At 35.6% G+C, this 25,162-nt stretch overlaps 1 protein-coding gene across 2 annotated transcripts in view; it reads right to left on the bottom strand.

The window, feature by feature from the left end:
- The window catches only part of ROBO1 (roundabout guidance receptor 1), a 210,131-nt gene that overhangs the window by 141,686 nt on the left and 43,283 nt on the right, over nt 1–25,162 (bottom strand). For both annotated transcript variants that reach the window (XM_069100504.1, XM_069100505.1), the window contains exons 2-4: nt 22,762–22,882; nt 12,860–12,998; nt 11,950–12,089 (exon numbers count right to left, since the gene is read on the bottom strand). In XM_069100504.1, the coding sequence (XP_068956605.1) occupies nt 11,950–12,089; nt 12,860–12,998; nt 22,762–22,882 (400 nt within the window). The remainder of the gene's footprint in view (nt 1–11,949; nt 12,090–12,859; nt 12,999–22,761; nt 22,883–25,162) is intronic.

The raw sequence follows: 25,162 nt of genomic DNA, 5'->3' as shown, positions 1-25,162 counted from the left end.
ATGTTCAAAAGTTATAAGGCCTTTAAATGTATTTAAAAGTTTTTGGTACAACAATGAAATGGGATTTCTTTTTCCCTGTTGAATTTTTATATAATATAACCTGCAAAAGAGGCATTAACAGGACAATGATAAAAACATAAAATGCTTGGAAATTATTAAATATAAAATCAATTACAATGATAATTCATTCACAAAGAGACAGTTATCCATCCAACCTCAGTAAATAGAGCCATTAATATTCAAATAATGAAAGAAACTAAAGGGAAACTTGGGTAAAGAGGATGTCTCATTCACAACTGAGAGTTCCATGGAAAGATCTCAACATTTGTGTGTGTGCAGATGAGAGGAAAATTGCATATTTTTTCTAAAAAAGTAGTTTCATCAAGTAGACTGTGACATATAAAACAAAGATGCTCACTCAAATACTAATAAATGTAACAATGATAACAATAAAGGGTCATTTAAGAAGACAGTGTTTAAAGATGGGATACATATTTATAGATATCTTAAAAAAAGAAAGGTGACAAGGCTTTGTCCAGGGATAGAAGAGACCTAATAAAGGCTAGTTCCATCCTTACACAATATATACATTGTGCATACATACATGTACATGTACTTATATATATGTGTGTGTGTGTGTGTGTGTGTAATATAGCCTAAAATCTTGCAAATATAATTAAGAAAGCAATAAATTAACAATAAAGGGTGAAGGAGAATGCTACCTACATGATGTATACCAAACAAATTAGATCATAAGAGTAACTCATAGAAAGAGTAGAAGAAAAAATGACCCAATATTTAAAGAAGATATAGTCCAAGAAAAAAGTCTACTATAAAACAAGATCAGACATGTATACAAATGTACAAAGTATGCACAAGTAAAGTGAATTAAGGATTATAATTCCAGGAGATAAATTCGGCATCATGGATTTTAGTGTGACTTAGGAGGGATGGAATCCATGACTAAATGTGTGTACATATGTATATGAGTATGTATGTGTGTGTATGTGCATTTGCACACACATACATACGCACATACACTCTATTTAAAATAAACAAAGGGAGGAACTTGGGGGTCGGAGTGGATAGTAGTTTATATTAAGAAGAAACAGTCCTAATAAAAATGCAAGAAGTAGAATTGGTATTATCAGAGTATATGGAAGATTACTAGGAAAAAAGGGAAACAGGAGTTAAAAACAAGTCACAAGCTGGGGACAAAAGCATTCCATGTTATGTGAGTCTTATCTAGACATCAACTGGTATTCTCTAAGACAGAAGATAAGCAACTAATAAGTGCCTGGCTTGTGTTCATGATGAATACATTTTTCAAATTCTGAAGGAAGTAAGGAGGGGAATTGCTTTGTTTGACCTTATTCAGATAATAAAATAAAAGGAGATTTCTGGGAGAGAAATAATGGCAACTTGGAGGAGGGAAGAGAATTAGAGAGAGCAAGAGACAAAAAACAGAGCTATTCAACTCTTACCATTTTTTTATTTTCTCTGTCAAGAAGGCATGGAAGGAAATAGAAGATGAATTTTAAAGCATACATTGGTCCTTTTTAAAGACAGAACCATATTAATAGTCCTAAAAATCAAAATGAACTGAGGCTGTTGAGTAAAGTCAAGGACTCCAAAACAAATTTTCTGAATTATATTGAGGAACAGAAGAGCTTCTAAAAAAGAGATGAGAATGCTATATGGGTTGGATGGAAATAAAACAAGGATAAGGGCAACAGAATTGCTTAAATTTTATTTTGATTCTGTTTTTGTTTTTATTTTTTTTTTGGGGGGGGGGGGGATAATGTTTGAACTGGAAAGGATAGAACGCCAAAATGGCTGAGTTCAAAGCAGGGATGAATAAGAAGCAAGTACCTTGATTAATTCAATCAACATTTATTAAGCACCTTGGTACCTTCAGCTACCAAGCTAGGTACTGGGAGTATAAATACAAAGAATGAAATAATCTTTATTCATAAAGAGTTTCTCTTTTAAATGGAGAAAGGAAGCAAAGACAAACATTTACACACATACATGCATACAAATGTATATATTTACACACATGATACATATACATATACATAAGCATATCACAAATAAACAAAAAGTATTCAACTTAAGGTCGTTTTAGAGTACGAGTAACTGGAGGTGAGGGGTAGGACACAAAAAGTCAATAATGCCTTCAAGTACAAAGTGATTTTTGAGCTGTATCTTGAAGGCAGAACACATTCCAGGCAAGGGGGCAGCCAGCACAAAGGCATGGAAATAAAAGATGGTGTCATGCAGCACAGTATAAAGGTCAGTTTGGCAATACCACAGAGTGTGGGAGCAGGAATAACATCTAGGGAGGCAGGATAGGTTGGGCCAATGTTTTGAAGATTTAAAAAAAGGTAATCAGTGGAATTCATATTTTATCCTGGAAGCAACAGGAAACCCCTTGAGTTTACTGAGTAAGGGTCTGATAGGCATTTAAGGAAAGTCTTTTTGGCCTGGCTGATAGGGAAGCTAAGTGGTGTAGTAGATAGAACAATGGGCTTGGAATCAGGAAGACTCATTTTTCTGAATTCAAATCTGGCATCAGACATTAGCTATGTGATTCTTGGCAACTCATGTGACTTGTTTGCCTCACTTCCTCACCTGTAAAATGAGTTACAGAAGGAAATGGCAAACCACTCCAGTATCTTTGCCAAGTAAATTCCAAAGGAGGCCGTGAAGAGCTGGACACAACTGAAATGACTCAACACTAACAAAGACAAGCCTGGCTGATAATAATTTCTTAGGTCTCTCTTTGCTACAACTCTTAGTCTTCCTCTCTCTGTGGTTCTGGACAGGGTGGTTAAATATTCAGTCTTGGTCACAGATCATAAACTTAAACCTAAAAAACAGCTTAGGGGTCATGTAGTTCAACTATCTTTTTTTATAGAAGAAATTGAGGTTCATAGAAGTCCCTGTCTCTAATTTGACTTTGTGGTTCCTGACCTATGATCTAGATCTTATTTGTGTTCTACCCGCATGCAGTAGTTCTGGACCATGATGTTGTGCCAAGGGCAGATGTTTTTCATTTACAGTATTGCCTTTTTTAACATTTTATTTTAAATTTATAGAATAAAACAAGAATTTCCACAACACAGTATAATAAAGAAAATGATTGGTCCCAAAATTGCAAATCTATTATGTGCAACTTGCTATTCCCTTTAAATATCTAATAAAGTAATCATGTGAATTACCTTTTTTTCTTCCCTTCCCAGCCCCTGCCATAGAGATAGCTACCATTAGACACAAATGTGTGTGTGTGTGTGTGTGTGTGTGTGTGTGTGTAAAATCATTCTATACATACTTCTTATAGGTTCTTTCTCCGGATGCAGACAGTATCTTCTTTTATATGTCATTTGTGGTCACTACGGGAATTTATAATAATCAAATAATTTATTCACTGAAAGATGTTTTTAAAATAATATTGCTATTATTATATATAGTTCTCTTGTTTCTGCTCATTTTTTTCATTATTTTATGCAAGTCTATTCATGTTTTTGTAAGATCATTGAGATAATTTCTTCTAGCACACTAATATTCCATCATAATCATACACCACAACTTGTTCGGTCATTCCCCAACGGATGGGCATTCCTGCAATTTCCAGTTCTTTTCCACCACAAAGAGAGTTGCTATAAATATTTTAGAACATACAGGTTTTTTCCTAATCCTTTTTGGAAATAGACCTAGTAGTGGTATAACTGGGTCAACAGGTATAAGCAGTTTAGTATCTCTTTGTCCATAATCCCAGATTGTTTTCCAAATTGGTTATATCACTTTGCAATTCTACCAACAAGGACTTAGTGTTTCAATTTTTCCACATCCCCTCCAACATTTATAACTTTCCCTTTCAATCATATTAGTCAATTAGATAGATGTAAAATGATATCTCAAGGCTCTACTCAATAATGATTTAGAGCATTTTTCATAATAACAATAAATTGCTTTATCTAAAACCTGTCCTTTGACCATTTTCCAACTGGGGAATGACTAACATTCTTTTAGTGCTTAGAAAGTACTTTATATATTTGAGATGAAACCTTTACCGAAGAAATTATTTATAATTTTTTCCCCCAAATTTTCTGCTTTCTTCCTGATCTTGGCTACATTTGTTTTATTTGTACGAGGCCTTTTTAATTTAACATAATTGAAATTATCCATTTTACACCTCACTCTGCTCCCTCTCTCTTGTTTATTCATAAATTGTTTCCCTACCTGTAAGTCTGATAAGGTAATATATTCTATATTCTTCCAATTTTCTTTTAAAATCCCTCTTTATGTCTAGGTAACATATCTCTTGGTGACTTTATCTTAATAGATGGTGCAAGATTTGGTCTATGCCCTCTCTCTGCCATACTGCTTTCTAGTTTTCCCAACAATTTTTACCATATAATGAATTTTTATGCCAAAATCTTGCTTTTACACCCATCAAAAGCTAGGTTACCATATTTATTTGCTGTTCTAATTTGTATGTCTACTCTGGTTCCATTGAGCTACTTTTCTATGTCTTAGCCAGTACCCGATATTTGATAATTACTGTCTTGTAATATAGTTTAAGATCTGGAACTGCTAAATCTCCTTCTCCTTTTACATTTTTTTCATTAGTTTCTTTGATATTCTTGACTTTTTGTTCTTCCATACAAATTTGGTTATTTTTTCCTAATTTAGTAAAAAGGGTTTTTTTAGTAATTTAATTGAGATGGCACTGTATATATAAATTAGTTTAGGTAAAGTCATCATTTTTATTACATTGGCCAAACCTACCCATGAACACTAAGATTTCTCCAGTTACTTAAATCTGATTATATTAGTACAAAAAGTTTTTTTAAATAATTCTTTTTATATAGTTCCTGGGTTTGTTTTGGCAGGTTTACTCCCAGTTGTTTTATAATGTCTAGAGTTATTTTAAATGAGGTATCTCTTAATTATCTTTCCTTGTATGGTTTTGTTGGTAAGATAGAAAGAAATGCTGATGATTTGTATGGACTTACTTTACATCTTGCTACTTTGCTAAAATTATTGTTTCAACTAAATTTTAATAATGCCCTAGACCTAAAGGAAAAGCGGTGGCTGAAGCACCAGGGAGTTAAAGTCTTCTGTGTAGGGATCCTGAGAAAGAGACTGTATTCTCTTTGTCCTGCCTCTGTCTACAATTCTTAACATGACTACAGGTGGAAGACGTGGACATACTTCCCTCACTCCTGCCCCGGCACTGGCTCACATTCAAGGTTTTTTTTTTTTTAAGCAATCAGGGTTAAGTAACTTGCTCAAGGTTACACGGCCAGTTATTTCTGGGTGTGGTGCTGAGTATCTGACCCCGGGATTCGATCTCCAGGTCATCCCGACACTGGAGCTGGTGTTCTTACTCTCTGTGCTACCTGGCCGCCCCTAAGCAATTGGGGTTAAGTAACTTGCTCAAGGTTACACGGCCAGGTGTTTCTGGGTGGGTGCTAAGTGTCTGAGCCCGGGATTTGATGTCCAGGTCATCCCGACACTGCAGCCAGTGCTCTTACTCACTGAGCCACCTGGCCGCCCCAACATTCAAGGTTTCTAAACCTGGTTCTTTGCAGTTGTGATTTGGGGAGGTAGGGTGATATGGTGATGGTGATATTTCTTTAATGATATTTCACTCTATGCTCTTCTCCACTGGTCTGCAGTTGGTTTTTGCCAAGTGGAGGTAGGATTGGCTGGAACATTTTATGTTACTGTCTTTGTTAAAGGGTCCTCCCTTTTATCTTTATCTTATTCTCTTTTGCTAAAAGAGAGACTCCTACTGGTCAAGACAAATTCCTATAACTCGTACATTTGCTCAATCTATTTGGAAAATTTATTGGGGAGAGGGAACGAGTGGGGAGGGGATTGATGTACTTCTTCCTGCCATTCTATCCTCTTGTCCATTCTCTTTCCTAGATATTGTCTCTTCCCTTGAATTCTTGCCTGGTCCTAATACCCATGAACCAATTCCCCTTATTCTTTTTTGCTTAATTATTGTTCAATTTTCAAGGGAGTACATATGCTCCTATAAATTCAACTACTGCCACTGTGTAGATGATACCCAAATTCATTTATCTAATACTAGTCTGTTTCCTTAATCCCAAACTTGCATCATAATATATTTCCTATATGTCACCATAAGCCTTCTTGGTATCTTCAGTGAAATTTGTCCTATATGGAGCTCATTTTCTTCTACTCTCCCTTCCCTAATATCTTCATCCCGCATCAAAGCCTTACCTACTCCAAATTTCCCCATTCCTTTTCAGGTTACTAATAACTTTCTTTTACCTCAGAGCCATTCTTGTCTCTTCTCTCTCCATCTCAATCCATACATAATCAGTTGTCCAGACTTGCTAATTCTACCTCCATGGCATGTCTTATACTGATCTCCATTTATGCATGTCAAGCCCTGCCTAGATTTCCTTGATCTACCACCCAATCAACATTTATTAATCACTCATGTACCTGCCAGGCACAAAGTACAGATACAATACAGTGCAGTCCCAGATAAGTTCAGACCCTCTTTATTTCTTGCTTAGACTACTGGAATATTGACCCCACTTGCCACCTTTCCCTTATCTAATCCCACCTCCACACAACTGCATAAATGAACATAGGCCTGATGATTGTGCTACTACTGATGGAATCCCAATACAGCCGCCCCCAGGCCCAATATTCTACTTCCCCTCTCCTGCCCCTCCCTAGCCAGTCACTGGTGCCCCCACACTCAATAATTCAACTTCTTCGTATATGCCTCACTGCTCACTAGAACGGCAGGTATGTTCTCACAGAACAGCAGGTGTGTCCATAGGACAGGATCCCAGCCACTGCCTCTAGTTAGCCAATACCCCTAGACTCATTCCTCATATTTCCCACTTAACAGCGGGTGTGTTCATGCACTCAACAAGAACCACATCCATCTGCTCTCAGACAGAACCACAATCATCAGCCAATCAGAAAGCAACCCCTCCATCAGGATACCAAAACAGGACATAGACCCCAAAACAGTAAAAGGGACTTTACCTGAGTAGGCACCTGCACAGAAGTAGTAAAGAACTGACCTAGAGTAAATTTATGATGTAGAGACTTATTATAATATCATTGTCATACATACATACCTCCCCAATGGGTTTTTCTGTATGAATTGTGGGTAATCAACACGTGCAGTTCCACTGTGGCTAGGACCCCTCCCCTAATACCTAATCCCTTAACAAACCCCTCCTGCCTTTTTAATATTCATGATTTCTGTTATGCAATTGCATCTTTACCCTATAAAAATCCATCTTGCTTTCTCTGAAGTTGCTGCCTCCTCTTGGAATTTGACCTACTTCATGAGAGGCCTAAATCTCAATAAATGCCTATACTTGGATCAGAGGAAGTATGACTCTGAATTCTTTGAGACGGTTCCACCATAACACATCGTGAAACCACAACAGTTTTTGGCATCCGTGGGTAAGCATAGTCTAAACCTCAATGGTTTTTAGTGTGCCTGGGTGGGCAGGGACTAAACCACAACACTACCTTACTCAAAATGATCAGTAGTCCTCCTTCATGTCTAGAGTAATATACTAGTCCCTCAGCCTGATTTGTTAAGATTCTCCAAAATCTGGGTCCCGTCCAGTTTTCCAGCCTCCTTTCAGATTACAATTCTATTTCACGTACTTTCATTTCCAGTTGAATACAATCATGACCTGTTGTTCCCTTCACTTGATAAGCAATACCCCACCTATGCCTCTTTGCAGAGGCCATCCCTCATTCTGGAACTAGACTTCCTCCTCAATTCAACCTCTCAGAACACCTATCTTCCTTTTTAGGCTCAGCACAGTTATGTCGTCCAGTTCTAAATATTCTCCCTTCAGACTATATTGCATTTAGTTATGTATGTACAAGATATTCTCTAGAAGAATATAGGCTCTGTGCAACGAAGACAAGTCTGCACTTTTTCCTTTGCTTTTGTATCCTGTATCCCAAGCATTTAGTATAATTCCTTGTATACCAGAAGGTGCTTAATAAATGGTATGCTGAATTGAAATAAATTGTGAAATTAAACAAACTATCCACACTTCCGGCTCTAATGTCTGGAACTTCAGTCTTGCTTGTAAAGTGCCTGGTGGATATATTTTCTTGCATGATCCTATTGGGACTTTAAAATCAAGATGTGTGAATAGAACTCACTGTCATTCTGTCTAACATCTAAAGTCACTACTCTTTCTTACCTCCCAGTTTCTGGTCACCACCATTATTTCAGTCACCCAGGCTTAGAGATTATGAAATGTTAACTCTTCACTTAGTATCCAATCAGTTGACAAATATTATGGATTCTGATTTGATAAGACCTCTCCTAGTCCTTCCCATGAATAACACCACCAACCTAATTAAGGACCTCATCCATTATAGTCTAGATTAATGAAAAGCTTCTAATTGTTTCCCTGCATCCAGCGTCCCTCGTTTTTGCTTCACAAGCACCAAACTGATAATACTAAATATTAGACCTGACCATGGTAATGGTAATTTGAAGATCTTCCCTGCCCCTTAATAACTCTAAGGGAATTTGAAGACCTCTCCTGCTTTGAAAATATACTCTGCCCCTAATAGGCTGAATGTAATCACATGGAGCCTGTGGCAGTAGGAGATTGCTGAAGGGTGGAGCAGAGACCACAGGAATCTGGAAGTCAGAACAGCTAGACACAGCTGAGGCAGGTAGTTAGGATTGTGAGTATATGTTGGTTTGTGGGAAGGCTAAAGAATGCTGTGGCTCTCTGTGCTGTGGTGGCTTAACTTCTTTGCTACTATAATGGAATTGGTTTACTGGTTTGGGGATTTGGTTTTCTAGTGCCAGAATTAATGTTTTGCTTCTGTCTTCTATATGGAGAGTGTGTTATATTTTGCAATTGAGCACTATGAAAGTCTATTTGTAGTGACCCTTGGTGCTATGAATATTGCATTGGCACTACAACCACATCCTTCCTGTATTCAAGAAGCTTCAGTGGCTAATTATTACCTCTAAGATAAAATACAAAGTCCTGTTTGGCATTTAACATCTTTCAGTTACAGAGTCTCCATTTCCTTGTTTGAAAAAGTAAAGATAATACTCATAGGATGTCCCTCACGGGGTTGTTAGAAAGTTCAAATAAAATAAAGCATATTAATTTTTAAAACTTAAAATACTATATAAATGTCAATCATAGTTATTTTAATCTTATTTTTTGTCTTTTTTGGAGCGGGGAAGGCAGGGCAATTGAGGTTAAGTGACTTGCCCAAGTCACACAGCTAGTAAGTGTTAAGTGTCTCAGGCCAGATTTGAACCCAGGCTCTCCTGACTCCAGGGCCGGTGCTCTATTCACTGTACCACCTAGCTGCCCCAATCACTGTTATTTAAAACACACTTTTTGTTTTTGTTTTTTGCTTTTTGGAGGGGGGAAGGCAGGGTAATTGGCATTAAGTGACTTGCCCAAGGTCACACAGCTAGTTAAGTGTTAAGTATCTGAGGCCAGATTTGAACTCAGGTCCTCCTGACTCCAGGGCCGGTGCTCTATTCATTGCACCACCTAGCCTCCCCTAAACATACTCTTTTATGACACTGGTGTAGGTCTACCAAAATGCAAATCAACATCTATTCTGCAATTTGTTGTTATAGAGAAAGTTGCCTGGAAGAATTAAAAGATAAAGTGTGGCCAAGTGACAATGCTACTCAGTATGTCAGAGGCTGAATGTGAATTTTCTTGACCCCAAGGCTGGTTCTCTATCCACAATGTCATATTGCTTATTCTTATCATTCTTATCACGATTAATACAATAGCTTAAAAACTTCAAGATCAAGAGAATCCTGAACTACAAAAACTTAATTATATCTGACTTTCTTGTAAAGTAAGTAATTAATGTTATCATGAATCCTAGGAAATGCAAAATTTTTAATGTTCTGGATTTCCCAATAGTCTATTAAACTATCACTAGCTTTCAGACTTTTATATCCCTTAACTTTTCTTACACTTACAACTATACACATGGACCACAACTCTAAGATTAAAATCCAAGTAGCCTAGGTTTTACTAATTAAATGTGTGGTCTTGATCTTTTATTTTTCCCTTTTGTTTTTATAAGATTGAACTAAAAAAAATGAAACCAATGACTATAGAGAAGAGAAAGAATTATTCTTTCTTCTTTTATGTAAGTATGAAAGCTCACAAACCTCTTAAAGAAAATCCACAATGGGAATATTCCCTTAAAAGTCACCTTTTTCTTCTTAATAGCCTAAGAGGAGATAGTATATTCAGAACAGTTGACAGCATTAAATGTTTCTAATGTCAGACACACGGAAATAAGCTAAGTAATTCATTGACAAGGCCCCGGTATACTGATCTTATATAAAAATAAGTGTTTTTTCATCAGTAAAATGCTTTTAAACCCATCATTCCTCCCCACTTCACCCCAGCATTCCATAATGACAAGAAGGAGAGAAATAAACAGAAGGAAGATCAGAGCTAGAGGGATAACAAGAAAGGATTCTTATGACATCATTCCCTGCCTAAGGGGAAAGGAAAAAAGGGATTATCTGAATGATGAACATCTGGATTGTGTCTACAAAGGCAGTGAAGAAAATGTGCACATGTATACACATTACTTCACTGAATTTCACTGAAGTTTTATCCTAGGAAAGAAAGAAATAACAACAGCAGCAAAACCACGGTTCTATAAAAGTTCATCATTTATCAAAATGAAAACCAAATTAAGAGTTCTATTTATTTATTGTATAGTGCAAAATCTGTGTCAGCTGCAATAAATTAGTAGGAAAAATTCACTTTGGCAAGTAATTTCTTTACCCTTTTAAAATGTCCTTATTCAAAATCCTTTACAAAGGATTTATGGGAAAATATGGGCAAGAATTGTATAGAATAGGGTTTCAGGCTGTATCTGCAGAGGACAGTGCTTCATCAATGAAATAATGGATCTATAGTATGTAAGTATACTATGTGGTCCAAGTTTATAAATATCACTGGAATTCTCACATTCCTCTGAAAACGCTACAGACTTTGCACAGAGGAGAGGGTTTAGTTTTGGTGAATGCTATAATCATAACCACAAATAGGGAACTGAGGGTCCCCCAAGAGTCTTTCCCACATAACAAAAGCCCTTTATGGGGCTCTCAAAATGTTTTTACAGCATAATGGTTTGAGAATCATTTCACTGTGCCATTTTGCATCTGAAATCAGATGACCTGAGTTCTAAGTCTCCTACTTAATAGCTTTATGATAAACTACTTAATCTATCTGTACTATAATTTCCTTATTTATAGAATGAGGGAACTGGAGGAAAGAGTACTTAAATTTCTGGTCTCAGCACTCACTTATACTCATAAAAATTACCAAGAACAATCACCCCCAAGGATTTTGTTCTGTGGGTCTTATCAATTGATATTTAGCATATTAGAATTAAAACAACTTAGCATTATCATGAACACAGTTTTGACCTCATACACTCCATATGAAAGAGTTTCAGAGACCACAGGGGTCCCCAGATCACAATTTGAGACCTGGTGAACTAGATGATTGCTTTAGAGATCATGCAAAAATCTAATTTATATAACCTTCTGGTAATGATGGTTTGGTTACTCCTTTCAACTGTCAAAATTGACAACTTTTCTATGTCTTGGTCTTCAGGGGTTGCATGATTAAAAAGAACAGAAAATCGCTTTGCAAATCAATAGTTAGTGATAAGTATCTCAAACTTAGCAATGCATAGAAAATCTGCAGTGAGGTCCGTAATTGAAGCCTTTTGAGCTTTGCAAAATCTTCTAGGGCTTGTGGGTCCAAGTCTGTGGCCTTTAAAAATGCAGAAAAACCTTCTCTTACCAGAGAAACTTCTCTAGTAAGGCAATCGAAGAAGAATTTTTAAGTACTCTATAAACAAAACAAAAGAATACAAAAGATAACAGCCTACCTTGCACTGTTAGAGTTGCTGATGCCTCAGCTTTCCCAACCATATTTTCTGCAACACATGTATATGATCCCATATCTCCTGCCATTACCTTCCGAATTTTCAACGTATGATCATCTCGGATTTCATATCTTAGGTACATATAAAAAGAAGATAAAAAATTCAAGTCATTTTGTTTATGTATAATCTGACTTCTACTTATATAACTATAAACAAGCATATTAACATACCAGTTTTCAGTGGGATGTGACTGTATTTAAAGCAAAAAGTGAAACCATCTATAATGAGGAATGCTTAAGTATTCGCTTTATAGTTTTAAAGGTCTCTGGAGCTTCAGAATAATATCTCCAAGAAAAATATATTATTTTAAAATGCCCATGTCTTATATAATAGGAACTCCCGATTATCTAAGTGTGTCTTACTAACAAAACTTAGAAGCATTCCTATCTGTGGCATCTCTCAGGTTCAAGGCTCTTAATTCATTCTTCAAGACAGGGAAACTTGTCATGAGGAATTCAACCCCAATCCCTAACCAGTTTAGGGGAATAATAGTTGAATGCCAATGACCATATACCCTACCACCCCGACTGATGATTTTCCTTTTGAGGAAAAGAGAAATCTGTTACTTGGGTCAGTTATTTCTGTGATTGAAAAATAACCATATAGAGTAACAAAGTAACATAAACCCACCTTCCTTCAGTAAAAAAGTAAACCTTTCCTATTCTAAATGTTCCTTCACTGTCCATCACCACCTGAGTCAGTCTCCTTGGCTCCAAATCAGCTGATTTGGTTAACTTTTTCAAAGAATAACTTTTATGAAATATAATTATAATTAAACTGAAAGTGATCAGTTAGATATCTAATACGATTAACTGGAATGTTAACTGTGTTGACATTATACCTGGATTTGGGAAGCTCTCCATCATCTTTTCTCCATCTTACTGTAGGTACAGGGTCACCTCGGGCCTCACATTTAAATTCTGCACTGTCATCTACAGTAACTGCCAAGTTACTAGGTCTCTTCACAAAAGATGGTCTCTCTAAAATTAAATACACAATGTTTAAAATAAAAGACACATAACATTGAGTCAAAGTTAAATTTCCATTTGTAATAAATTTTATTATTGAAATTATTCCATTAAAATGAAAAAGGTCACACGCTGAAATGCATTTTATAACTGAACATACATTTTATGAATAATATATTAACAAAGTATATGTCACATATGTGATAAAAAAAAATATGCTGGTTAACTAATTATGATTTAACAATGGTGTTGCGCTCTAGGATTTTCTGGGTAGACAACATTGGCGCTTTGTAGCTATACTCTTCCCCAGTCCCTCTATTCCAAAAAAATGATTTACCTTTCCTATGATATGATTGTTTAAGTCAAACAATGTCAAGTTCAATATTACAAGGATAGTCTTTCAGTTAGTCAAATATCCTTTTTTCTCATTCACAATACTCAACTTTGCTGGGTAAGTTATTCTTTGTCACAACCCCATCTCTTTTGCTATTTTATTTTATTTTGCTTTTTGGAAGGAGAAGGCAGGGCAATTGGGATTAAGTGACTTGCCCAAGGTCATACAGCTAGTTAAGTGTTAAGTATGTGAGGTAAATTTTGAACTCAGGTCCTTCTGACTCCAGGGCCAATGCTCTATTCACTGTGCCACCTAGCCACCCTTCTTTTGCTCTTTTAAACATGATGTATCAAGACATATGTCTTTTAGTGGAGAAGCTGCTAGGTCTCGTGATATCCTGACTGTATCTCTGTAACAGTATTTAAATTTTTTCTTGTTGCTTACAATATTTTCTCCTTAACCTGGGAGTCTAAAAACTTGGTTATGACATTCCTATAAGTTTTCTTTCTGGGATTTCTTTCAGGTAGTGAATGGTAGATACATACATACATAAGCACACACACACACACACACACACATTTCTACCTTACTCTGTCTTAGAACTTCAGGGAAATTTCTCTTAACAATTTTTTGCTATATTGAATCAAGATTCTTTTTTTAACCATAAATTTCAGGTAGTCCAACAATTCTCATATTGTCTCTCCTCAATCTGTTCTCCAGACGAGGTGGTTTTCTAATGAGATGTTTCAGATTCTAATCTACTTTTTCAAGTTTTATTATTTCTCAATTCCTCTTTCCCAATACTAGTTTTTAAGGAGTTGTTTTCTTCCTTAAGATTTTGGACTTCCTTCTCTATTTGGTTACCTTTCTTTTCATAATTCTCTTGGATTGCTTTTGGCTTTTTCCTAAATTTTCTTCAATCTCATGTTTGATTTTTTTTTGAAGGGGGTAAGGTAGGGCATTTGGGGTTAAGTGACCTGCCCAAGGTCACACGGCTATTTTGTGTGTGTGTGTGTGTGTGTGTGTGTGTGTGTGTGTGTGTGTATGTAAAGTGTCTAAGGCCAGATTTGAACTCGGGTCCTCCTGACTCCAGGGCCCATTCTCTATTCACCTAGTCGCCCCACTTATTTGAGTTTTTAATTGCTTTTTAAGTAATCCCAGGAACTCTTTTTGGATTTATGACCATTTGATGTGACTTTCTATGGTAGAAGTTTGTTGCTTCATTATCTTTCTCTGAATATGAACAAAGATCTTTTTCTATACCTTATTAATTATCTGTGGTCAGGCTGTTTTTCCTTTACTTACTTATTTTAATTTTCACTTAGTTTTATTTCATTTTTAGTAGTTTATTATTGTAATTAGGTTTTAATCCCAAGTTGTAGGTAATAAAATCATATGATTATATCAGTAGATGTAGAAAAAGCTTGTCATGAAGTATAACACACATTTCTACAAAAAAACAACACATATTTGAAAGTATAGATATAAATGGATTTTTCCTTTAATTTATAAAAAGCATTTACCTAAAAACCATCAGCAAGCATTATTTGTAATGGGGATAAGCTAGAAGCCTTCCTAGTAAGATCTGGTGTGGAACAAGGATGCCCACTCTCACCAATATTATTCAATATTGTATTGGAAATCCTAGCAATAGCAATAAGAGAAGAAAGAAAAATAGAAGGAATCACAATAGGGAATGAGGTAATAAAACCATCTCTTTTTGCAAATGATATAATGATATATTTGGAAAGTCCCAAAGAAAACTAAAAAGTTAGTTGAAACTATTAATAATTTTAGCATAACAGTATATGAAATACATACAAATCATCAGCATTCCTATATATCACAAACATAGCCCTGCAAGAAGAGATAGTTAAGAGATACCTCATTTAAAATAACTGTAGACAGTATAAGACCTCTGGCAGTAAACCTGCCAAAACAAAGCCAGAAATTATATAAACAGAATTACTAAAACAATTTTATATAAATAAAATCCAATTTAAATAACTGAAGAAATATTAAGTGTTCATGGGTAGGCATGGTCAATATAATAAAAATAATGGTTTTATGAAGACATTTATATATTCAGTGCCATCTGAATAAAATTACCTAAAAAAATTACTGAATAAGAACAATTAATAACAAAATCCATATGGAAGAACAAAAAGTCAAGAATATCAAAGAAACTAATGAAAAAAATGTAAAGGGAGGAGGAGGTTTAGCAGTTCTAGATCTTAAACTATACAAGACAATAATTATCAAAACTAACTGGTACTGGCTAAGAAATAGAATGGTAGCTCAAAGGAACAGAGTAGATAAGCAATTTATAGCAGCAAATAAATATAGTAACTTTGAATGTGACAAGTGTAAAGACAAAATATTGAGAAAGATATTCATTATTTGGTAAAAATTGTTGGGAAAGTCAGAAAGCAGTATGGCACAGACAGGGCATAGACCAAATCTTGCACCAATTATCAAGATAAAGCCGCAATAGATACATTACCTAGATATAAAGAGGGATTTTTAAAAGAAAATTGGGGGGGGGGGGTTGTGGAGTCAAATGGCGGAATAGAAGCAGGACCTCCCTCCCTGCTCCGGTTTCCACCTTCCCCAATCCATGTAAAAAGGGGACTCTAAACAAACTTTGGAGCTGCAGAACCCACAAAATGACGCAGAGAAGCTAACCTCCTACTGAGGACAGCCTGGCAGGCCGGCAACAAGCGGCCAGCAGAGCGCTCTGGGAGCTGAGCCCAGCCTCACAATGAGGCTTCAGCCCCAGGGCTGCCAAAGGGACTCTAGATCAGCAGCAGCTTTGGCCTTTCCAGATTTATCAACACATAGATACAAAGGACAAAGTGAGGGGTCAGTGCAGTTTGGACTTTGGGACCCAATAAGTGGGAGTGTGTGGCTTGTGCCCCTGGGGTGAGAAGTCTCTGAGACGCCAGCACAGCCAGCCAGCACCATGTGGCAGCTTCACCTCCTGGCCTGCAGAGTGTAGGGGGACCAAGGTGCACCAATCTGAGGGGTAATCGCTCTTACTTTAACCTGCTTGGATCTGGATTGCAGTTTAGGGTGGAGGTCCTGAGGTGTATGTCGAGCTTGCCAGAGCTAGTGGAGACCTCCAACAGCTGAGAGAACCTCAGCGTTTGTGACAAAAGCTCCCCTGTCTGGTGGCAGAGTCCTACTGTGGCAAAAAGCCCAGGAGTCAAGTGACTGAGGGGCGACATGACCAGGCAAATGAAAAAAAAAGCAGACAGAAGATTCCAGCATTAGACTCCTACTTTGGGGACAAAAAAGAGCAAAGCATGGAACAAGAGGAAGACAGTGAAGTCAGAATTCCTGTACCAAAAGCTTCAAAGGAAAATACGAACTGGTTACAAGGCATAGAGGACCTTAAGAAGCAGATAAGAGAAAAATTGGGAAGAGAAATGAGAACAATGCAAGAAAATTATGAAATGAGTCAAAAGCCTGACTGAGGAAAATCATACCTTAAAAAATAGATTAACTCGAATGGCAAAAGAGGATCAAAAAGGCAATGAGGAGAAGAATGCCTTAAAAAGCCGAATTTGCCAGATGGAAAAATAATCTGAAAAGCTCACTGAAGAGAATCATTCCTTCGGAATTACATAGGAGCAAATGGAAGCTAATGACTTTATGAGAAATCAAGATGCTGTTAAACAGATCCAAACAAAAGAAAAAATAGAAGGCAGTGTGACATATTTCATGGGAAAAACCACTGATCTGGAAAATAGATCCAGGAGAGATAATTTAAAAATTATTGGACTACCTAAAAGCCATGATCAAAGTAAGAACCTAGAAATCATCCTCCAGGAAGTTCTCAAAAAAAATGCCCTGATATTTTAAAACCAAAGGGCAAAATAGAAGTTGAAAGAATCCACCGATCACCCCCTGAAAAAGATCCCCAAACGAAATTTCCTAGGAATATTATAACCAGATTCCAGAATTCCCAGATTAAGGAGAGAATATTGCAAGCAGCCAGGAAGAAATAATTTGAATATTGTGGAAACACAATCAGGATGACCCAGGATCTGGCAGCTTCTACACTGAGGGATCGAAGGGCTTGGAATATGATATTCCAGAGGTCGAAGGAGCTGGGATTAAAACGAAGAATCACCTACGAGGCAAAACTGAGTATCATGTTTCAGGGGAAAATATGGTCATTCAATGGAATAGAGGACTTTCAAGTATTCTTGATAAAAAAAAAACAGAATTGAATAGAACATTTCACATTCAGATACAAGAAGCAAGAGAAGCATGAAAAGATAAAGAGGGAAAAGAAATCATAAGGAACTTATCAAAGTTGAACTATTAACATTCCTATATGGAAAAGCAATAATTGTCACCGATGAAACTTTTGTTATTATGAAAATAGATGAAGGGAATAGAAATATATATATGTCTATACATGAGGGTATATGGGCATATGAATACATATGTGAATGTGTGTATATATGTTTACAGATATACATAGAGGGCACAGGGCCAATTTAACAGAAAGGGATGATACTTAAAAGGCGAAATTAAGAGGTGAGAGGAATATAATGAGAGGAGATGGGTAGAGACAGAATGGGGTAAACTATCTCATACAGAAGAGGTAAGGGAAAATGGTTACAATGGAGGGGAAGAATAGGAAGGCAAAAGGGAATGGGTCAACCTTATTCCCATTGAATTTGGCTTGAGGAGGGAATGAAATACACACTAAATAGCGTATCTCACCCTCCAAGAGAGTAGGGGGGAAGGGGATGAGAGGGGGGATGATGGAAGGGAGGGCAGACTGGGGGGGAGGGAAGTTGGAATCACCCAGTTTTTAAAGGGGTGGGATCAAAGTAGAGAATAGAACAAGTGGGAGGTGGGATAGGAGGGAAGAATATATAGTCAGACTTTTACAATATATCTACTATGTTAATGTTTTGCATTAGCCACACATGTACAACCTATACTGAACTGCTTATCTTCCCAATAAGTGTGGGTGACAAGGGGGGAAGGGAATGAATCTGGAATTCAACGTTTTAAAATCAAATATTCAAATATACATATATATATACATATATATATATACACTTTATTAATACTATTTTACATGTTATTGGGAAACAAGATATACAGGCACTGGGGCATAGAGATCCACTGGAGAATTCAAAAGGGGTAAGGGAGAAAATATGGGAGAGAGAAGATTGGAGGAGGTGATATCCTGTGGGATGGCTATTTTGGGGTGGTGGGTAGGGGAAAAATAGGGAGAAAATTTGTAACTCAACATCTGGCAGAAATGAATGATGTAAATCAGAAGTTAATAAAGCATTTGAAAACTTAAAAAAAAAACATTGGATGAACATGGAATACATTACCTATCAGATTTATGGCTAGGCCAACAATTTATGAATAAACAAGAGAAAGAGCAATGAGAAATAAAATGGATAATTTCAGTTACATTAAATTAAAAAGATCTTATACAAATAAAACAAAAAGCAGAAAATTTTCAGAAAAAACTTACAGACAGTTTTTCTGGTAAAGGTCTCATCTCAAATATATAAAGAACTTTGTAAGCACTATAAGAATGTGAGTCCTTCCCCAGTTCAAAAATAGTCAACAGATGTGAACAAGTAGTTTTTAGACAAAGAAATCAAAACAATTTATCTTTATTATGAAAAATGCTCTAAATTATTATTTATTAGAGAAATGTAAATTAAAACAACCGTGAGATAACATTTTAGACATACCAGGTTGGCTAAAATGATTGAAGGGAAATGTGACAAATATTGGAGGTGAATGTGGAAAAACTGAAACACTTAAGTCTGTGTTGGCAGAACTGTAAAGTGCTCTAGCCATTTTGGAGAGCAATCTGGAATTATTCCCAAAGAATTATTAAACTGCCTTTACCCATTAAACCAGCAATTCCACTTTTAGGTGTATTTTTGAAGAGGATTAAAAAAAAGGAAAAGAACCTTTATGTTTTAAAATATTTATAGCAGCTCTCTTTGTTGTGGCAAAGAACTGGAAATTGCAAAGATGCCCATCAACTGGGGAATGGCTGAACAAGTTGTGGTATATGATTGTGATGAAATATTAGTGTGCTATAAGAAATGATGAGCTCAATGACAGTCAAGCAAGTGCCTTTGATTGAGTCTTGCCTTTGATTGAATCAAGAGTCTGATTGAATCAAGAATCTATAATTGAATCAAAAGTCTTTGACTGGAAACAGTATATATTGCATTGCTTGGAGGGAGAGGACAGAATAGAGAGAAAAGCAGAGCTGAAAGAAATAAGCAAGACTTAGTGGCTAGGGAAACTTGCCCGACATAGAGAATGTTTGTGATGTAGGTGTGCTGTGTGTTTCAGCCAGAAGCCCTGTCTGTTGGTCTTTATGAGTGAATTGAGCAGAAGAGCAGAGATCCACCTATGGTAAGGAGGCTTAGTTTAAGCCCTTTTTAAGAGCTGTTGAAGTGAACTGGGATGATAGTGCTGGCAATGTGTATAAAGTATTGTTATAACCCTGTTAAGCTTTGTTTTCCTAGAAACAGATGCTGTGGGCAGGAGCCCGTGGCGTCAGCTATTGGGCAGGAGCTTGTAGTGAAGCCGTCACAGTGAACTGAGATATGGAGCAGGAGCAGAGAGTGAGAATGGTCAGGCCACAGAGGAAGAGCCATGGGGTTTGGGAATCAGCCTGCAATCAAGATGAGAGAGGACTGCACTTGTACACTGTGTGTTGACTGAGGAAGTTGTGACTTACCGTAACCTAACAGTGGATGGCGTTTGTATTTTCTGCTACCCCTTAAGGATGACCCTAGCCTAGGACCCCCTAATCGTGTAAACAAGTATTTTGGGGATTGTTACTGAATGCAATGATGTATGAGTGTTATGATACACACACATACACACACACAAGATTTTGCTTAAGGATGTTGCTATGAATGCTATGCTTTATTGAACAATATTTAGTTCAGTACTGAATAGACGGTTCATTATACTATGAGATTAGACCCTTAAAATTATTCACAGCAGCAGTCCTCAGGTGTGCTGCCATGATTGGTGTTACAACTTCCATGAAATAATGAAGAACAAAATGATCAGAACAAGAGAACATTATACATAGTAATAGCAATATTGTTTTAAGAACAATATTTAATGAATAAATCATTTTGACTACTATGAATATCCAAACTGACTACAAATGACATGTGAAGACACTATCTGCATTCAGAGAAAGAACTTGTAAATAGAAGCATATATAGAGAGAATGATTTTACATGTATATGTATGTATTGAATGGTAGCCATCTCTGGGGTGGAGACAGGGGAGGGGAGAAAAAAAAGAAATTTACATGATTACTTTATTATATATTTAAAGGGAAAAGCAAATTGCACATAACAGATTTGCAGTTTCATGTGCAATCACTGTTTTAAAATATTATATTATGCTACAGAAATGATGGTTTTATCCCATAAATAAAAAATAATATAATATTAACAATACAGTGATGTACCATTTTATAATAAAAAATCCTATTTTTATAATTAATGTTCTAAAATTTCATACCAGCAATGGGAAAACCAAACATGTGACTAGATTCTGAATAGGACCATGGTTTTCTTTATGTGAAAAAAGGAGATGAAGAGCAAACTATGAATTTGATCAGCTGAATAGGTTATAAAAATGTTTACTATTTCTTAAAATAGCAAAGCTATTCAGATAATTGTCTTCACTTTTTCTCTAACTTTTCTGTGTCAATTTAGAAAGATTTATTTCAAAGCAATTTATTAATACTGATGCATCACATTTGTTGTCCTAGAGGCTGCTCTTCTAGTTCGCACCAGTTTATAGTAAAGCATTATTAATGGAAATATTTTTAAATTTCTTTCAAGAAGAAAAAAGGCATAACATTAATTCAGTATCCTAAATAATGTTTCACTACTTTTTAGTGTAATACATCATTTGCCATTATTTTACACTCAAATATTAAATAAACAATGAATACAAATAATGAATGGAATATTTACCATTTGGGACTGAAAATTAAGAGAAAGAATATACTTGAAATTCTCTGCACTTGTAGTTTCATACACACAATATTGCAACTGGGGTTAAATTAAATTGATAAAACCAACTACTAGACTAGCAAATGTTTTACATGGTATGATTAGGGAATAAGTTATTCCATATGAATGAATCTGTCAGTTGGCTGCAGTTCACACTTAAAAAGGTCAAAACACTTATTTTAATCACCTATTCTTGGAAATTATCAAGAGCGGAGGCATCAAACTCAAATGAAAATGGATCTATATGGGGTGCATATTGATTGAGGAAACCTCAAATGAACACTGTCTATGTTTTGTTGTATTTTTATTTATTCAGTTCAACATTTTCAATAATTTTAATCGGTCTCCTAGGAGTTTGATGCCCCTGATCTACAATCGAACATCACATGCTGTTTTGACTCTGTAAACACAGTTAGACATTTTCTTGATATCCCAAGAGGCAGTGTGCAGTAATGGGTAGCATTCTGGACTTAGTATTAGAAAGACCTAATTTTGACTATTTTTTCAAGCTCTTAGTAACTTTGTTGAACCCAGTTTCCTCTTCTGTAAGATGAGAACAACTGAAGACCCTGAAGGATTGTTTTGAGCTTTCAAACGAAACATGTAAAACATTTTGCAAACTATCAAGGTCTATAAACCAAGATTATTATTATTGCTGTTGTTCACAACATCAATTGTATTGCATCATAATACAGTGATATTCTGATGGTCTCTTGATGTATATTCTCTCAGAAATGAGCAATATGCTGATTTGCTTTGTCTTAATTGTACCTTCGGAGAGGACTCTACTTACTTGAAGAACAGTGCCTGGAAATGAAAGTATCCTAAGAAAAAAATAAAGCATTAACAACAACAACAAAAAAAAAAAAAACCAAAAACCTAATTCAAATGCTGTTTCTAGAAAATGGTGAAAACTGAGAGATAAAAGATTTTTAAATGACTTAATGAACAGTCTCAGTGATAGCAATCTCAACCACTCAGAAGTCTTTGTCATTTATGTGTCTTCACCATTTTCCAGATAAAAGATTACCAAGTATTGAGGTATATTTAAATGATATTAATGTTCTTTTAATTAAAATCATATGTTCTATTTTGTACCAAATCAATATTCTAGATAAACTAAGTAAAGTATTAAGTCCTTTTTCTTATATACTTATCATTGGGAATATCTATGTTACTATCTCTATTAATGCAACTTTTAATAGTTTTGGTATGGTGATATTGACAATAATTGATTTGAATAGATCTGATTATACTCTCTACCTGTGGGACATTCAGACATTGTTGGAAAACATCTTTGGAACAAAATTAACTCATTCTTATGAACGTGAAAGAAGATGGAATATTTGGGGAAAAAGACATTTAGATTAGACAAAAAGTCCTTTACCTAAAACAGTTAGCTCTGCTACTTCACTCTCTCTTTCTCCCACCATATTTGTTCCAACACAAACATATTTGCCAGCATCACTCTTACGTGTATATGTAATCATGAGCTTCCCTCCTCGGATCTGAAACAAACAAACAAACAAAAAAGGGATTACTTTAGTCCACAAGCTAAAGAAGCAAAGTTAAAAAAGACAATGGAGCAAGGAGAAGCTGTACAATCTAGCTTTCTCCACGATAACTTCGAAAATATTGGAAGAAAATATTGGGGGGATCAGGCAGTTTATTCAGTACAGAGAGACCAGTAAAGTCGTGTGAGAGCTTCAGAAGAGCTACAATCACGAAAAGCCCAATACTGAACTTTCTAGCAATGAAACCGATCTGCAGGTCAGGGTCTTGTAACCTTCCAACCCAGGGCATCTACAGATATGTACTATACTAGGAAATTCAGAACAAGGTTAAATCTGTTATATTTGGTCTTAGAACAGGGTTAAGGAACAAAGAAGAATGAAACTGAAGCTTTTGATTTTGTATCCACACATGGTATGTGGAAAAGTTTAGTCCTAGAGCAAGATCATAGATTCAGCCCACAGATCAGAGCTGGCTAGTGATTTGAGGAATGGGGTAAGGAAGAAGAGAGGAAAAGTTAACACTTGCAACTAAATAACCAGGGCAGACAACATGAAGCAGCGGTAAGCCTGCAATTATGGTGCCCAGATCCGGAATCAGTGACAAAAACTTGTAAGTCTTAGATTGTGATGTCAGTGATAAGACCATTTTGGTGCATGAAACAGATAAGTCCCTGCCTTGAGCCTATGGTAAGGAAGAATTTAGCATTCAATACCTGGAAAAAGCAGTTAACAAGTCATATAAAAAGAAAGATCAGCACCAAACAAAGTCCCTGCATTCCCATCAAAAGAGTGGAGCTCTTGGTTTTTAGACAAAGTTTCAATTCAAGAAGTAATGCTTTAGAAGGCTGAGTAATAAACACACACACACACACACACACACACACACACACACACACACACAAAACCTACTACTGAAGAAATGTTTTTTTAGCTACAGATGTCAACGATTTGAATACAGATGGAGGTAATAACTCTACAATATTTGCAAGCAAAATCTTAAATAAAAACATAGTTTGTCAACATAATCAGCTAGAATTTCTGAAAAAAAATGAAAAGGGTTTTTTTCATCTTTTTTTTGAAAATATAACAGATCAAATGAAAATTCCTAAGAAAAGAAATGGAAATGAGGAATTGTAAAGGAAAGATCTAGACCAAAAGATATAAATATTTATCCAAGTTACAGACTACCTGAAAATTAGAATGGACCAAGAGAAGTTAATGACTTTACAAGAAAGTAAAAAAATATGGAAATAAAAGTAAAGATTTTAAAAATAAAATATAAATTGCCTCATATAAAAATAAACTGAACTAGAAAAAAAGACTAAATGAGAAAAAAATCCATGAAACATTAAGCTATTTGAAAAATTTATGAAACATTAAACTACATCAAAGTCATGACCAAATAAAGACTCTGAACTCAACATTTCAAGAAATCATGAATAAAACTGCCCAGACCTATTAGAACCAGAGGGTAAAGTGGAAATATAAAGAATTTACTTTTCACCATCTGAAAGAAATTTGAAATTAAAATTTCCTATAAATATCATTTATAAAATCCATAATTTCAAAGTCAAAGAAAAATACTGGAAATAGAGTTCAAATACAGAAGGGCTACAGTAAATATCACTTAAGATATGGTAATTATCACCAATCCAGTAGGAAAATATGAAATAAAATGTTCTAAAGACAATGGATATAGTTCTATAATAAGGACTAACTTAAATAGCAAAACAAAGAATGGGGGTGGGGGAAGAATGGATTTTAAATAAAAGCGATTTCCACATATTTCTTATGAAAAGATCAGTGTTAAATAGAAACTCTGAAATTCAAATAGAGGAGGCAAGAGAAACATAAAAATGTAAGTATATTTAAACAACTATTATATATTATATTATATATATTTTATTATTATTATATAATTTTTAAAAGTGTAAGAAAGGTGAGAAGAAAGCATTCCCTCATAATACTAATTTCATCAACTTTCAAAGAGGGTATTTAAGAAAGGAGAGGGAGACTTAATGCTTTGATGATTTTTTAAAAACAAAGAAAAGGAAGGCAAAATAGAATTTGGAAGGGAAGAAAGAAGGAAGGAGACAACTTATTCTCTCAAATAATCATGGTATGCAAGAAAAAGACTATATAAAGAGAGAGGAAAAGATAACAGAAGGGCTTGCATCACTGGAATCTTATTTGTTTTCATCAGAATTGGTTAGAGAGAAGGTTAAAAAACACAGTGATGCTTTGATGATTTTTTAAAAACAAAGAAAAGGAAGG

Source organism: Petaurus breviceps, unplaced genomic scaffold (genome assembly GCF_028583685.1).
Source record: "Petaurus breviceps papuanus isolate PSGF00001 unplaced genomic scaffold, PetGlider_PUasm1.0 419, whole genome shotgun sequence".
In the NCBI taxonomy this organism is placed as follows: domain Eukaryota; kingdom Metazoa; phylum Chordata; class Mammalia; order Diprotodontia; family Petauridae; genus Petaurus; species Petaurus breviceps.
Note: the sequence above shows the minus strand (reverse complement) of the source record. Positions and strands in the feature narration are given on the sequence as shown.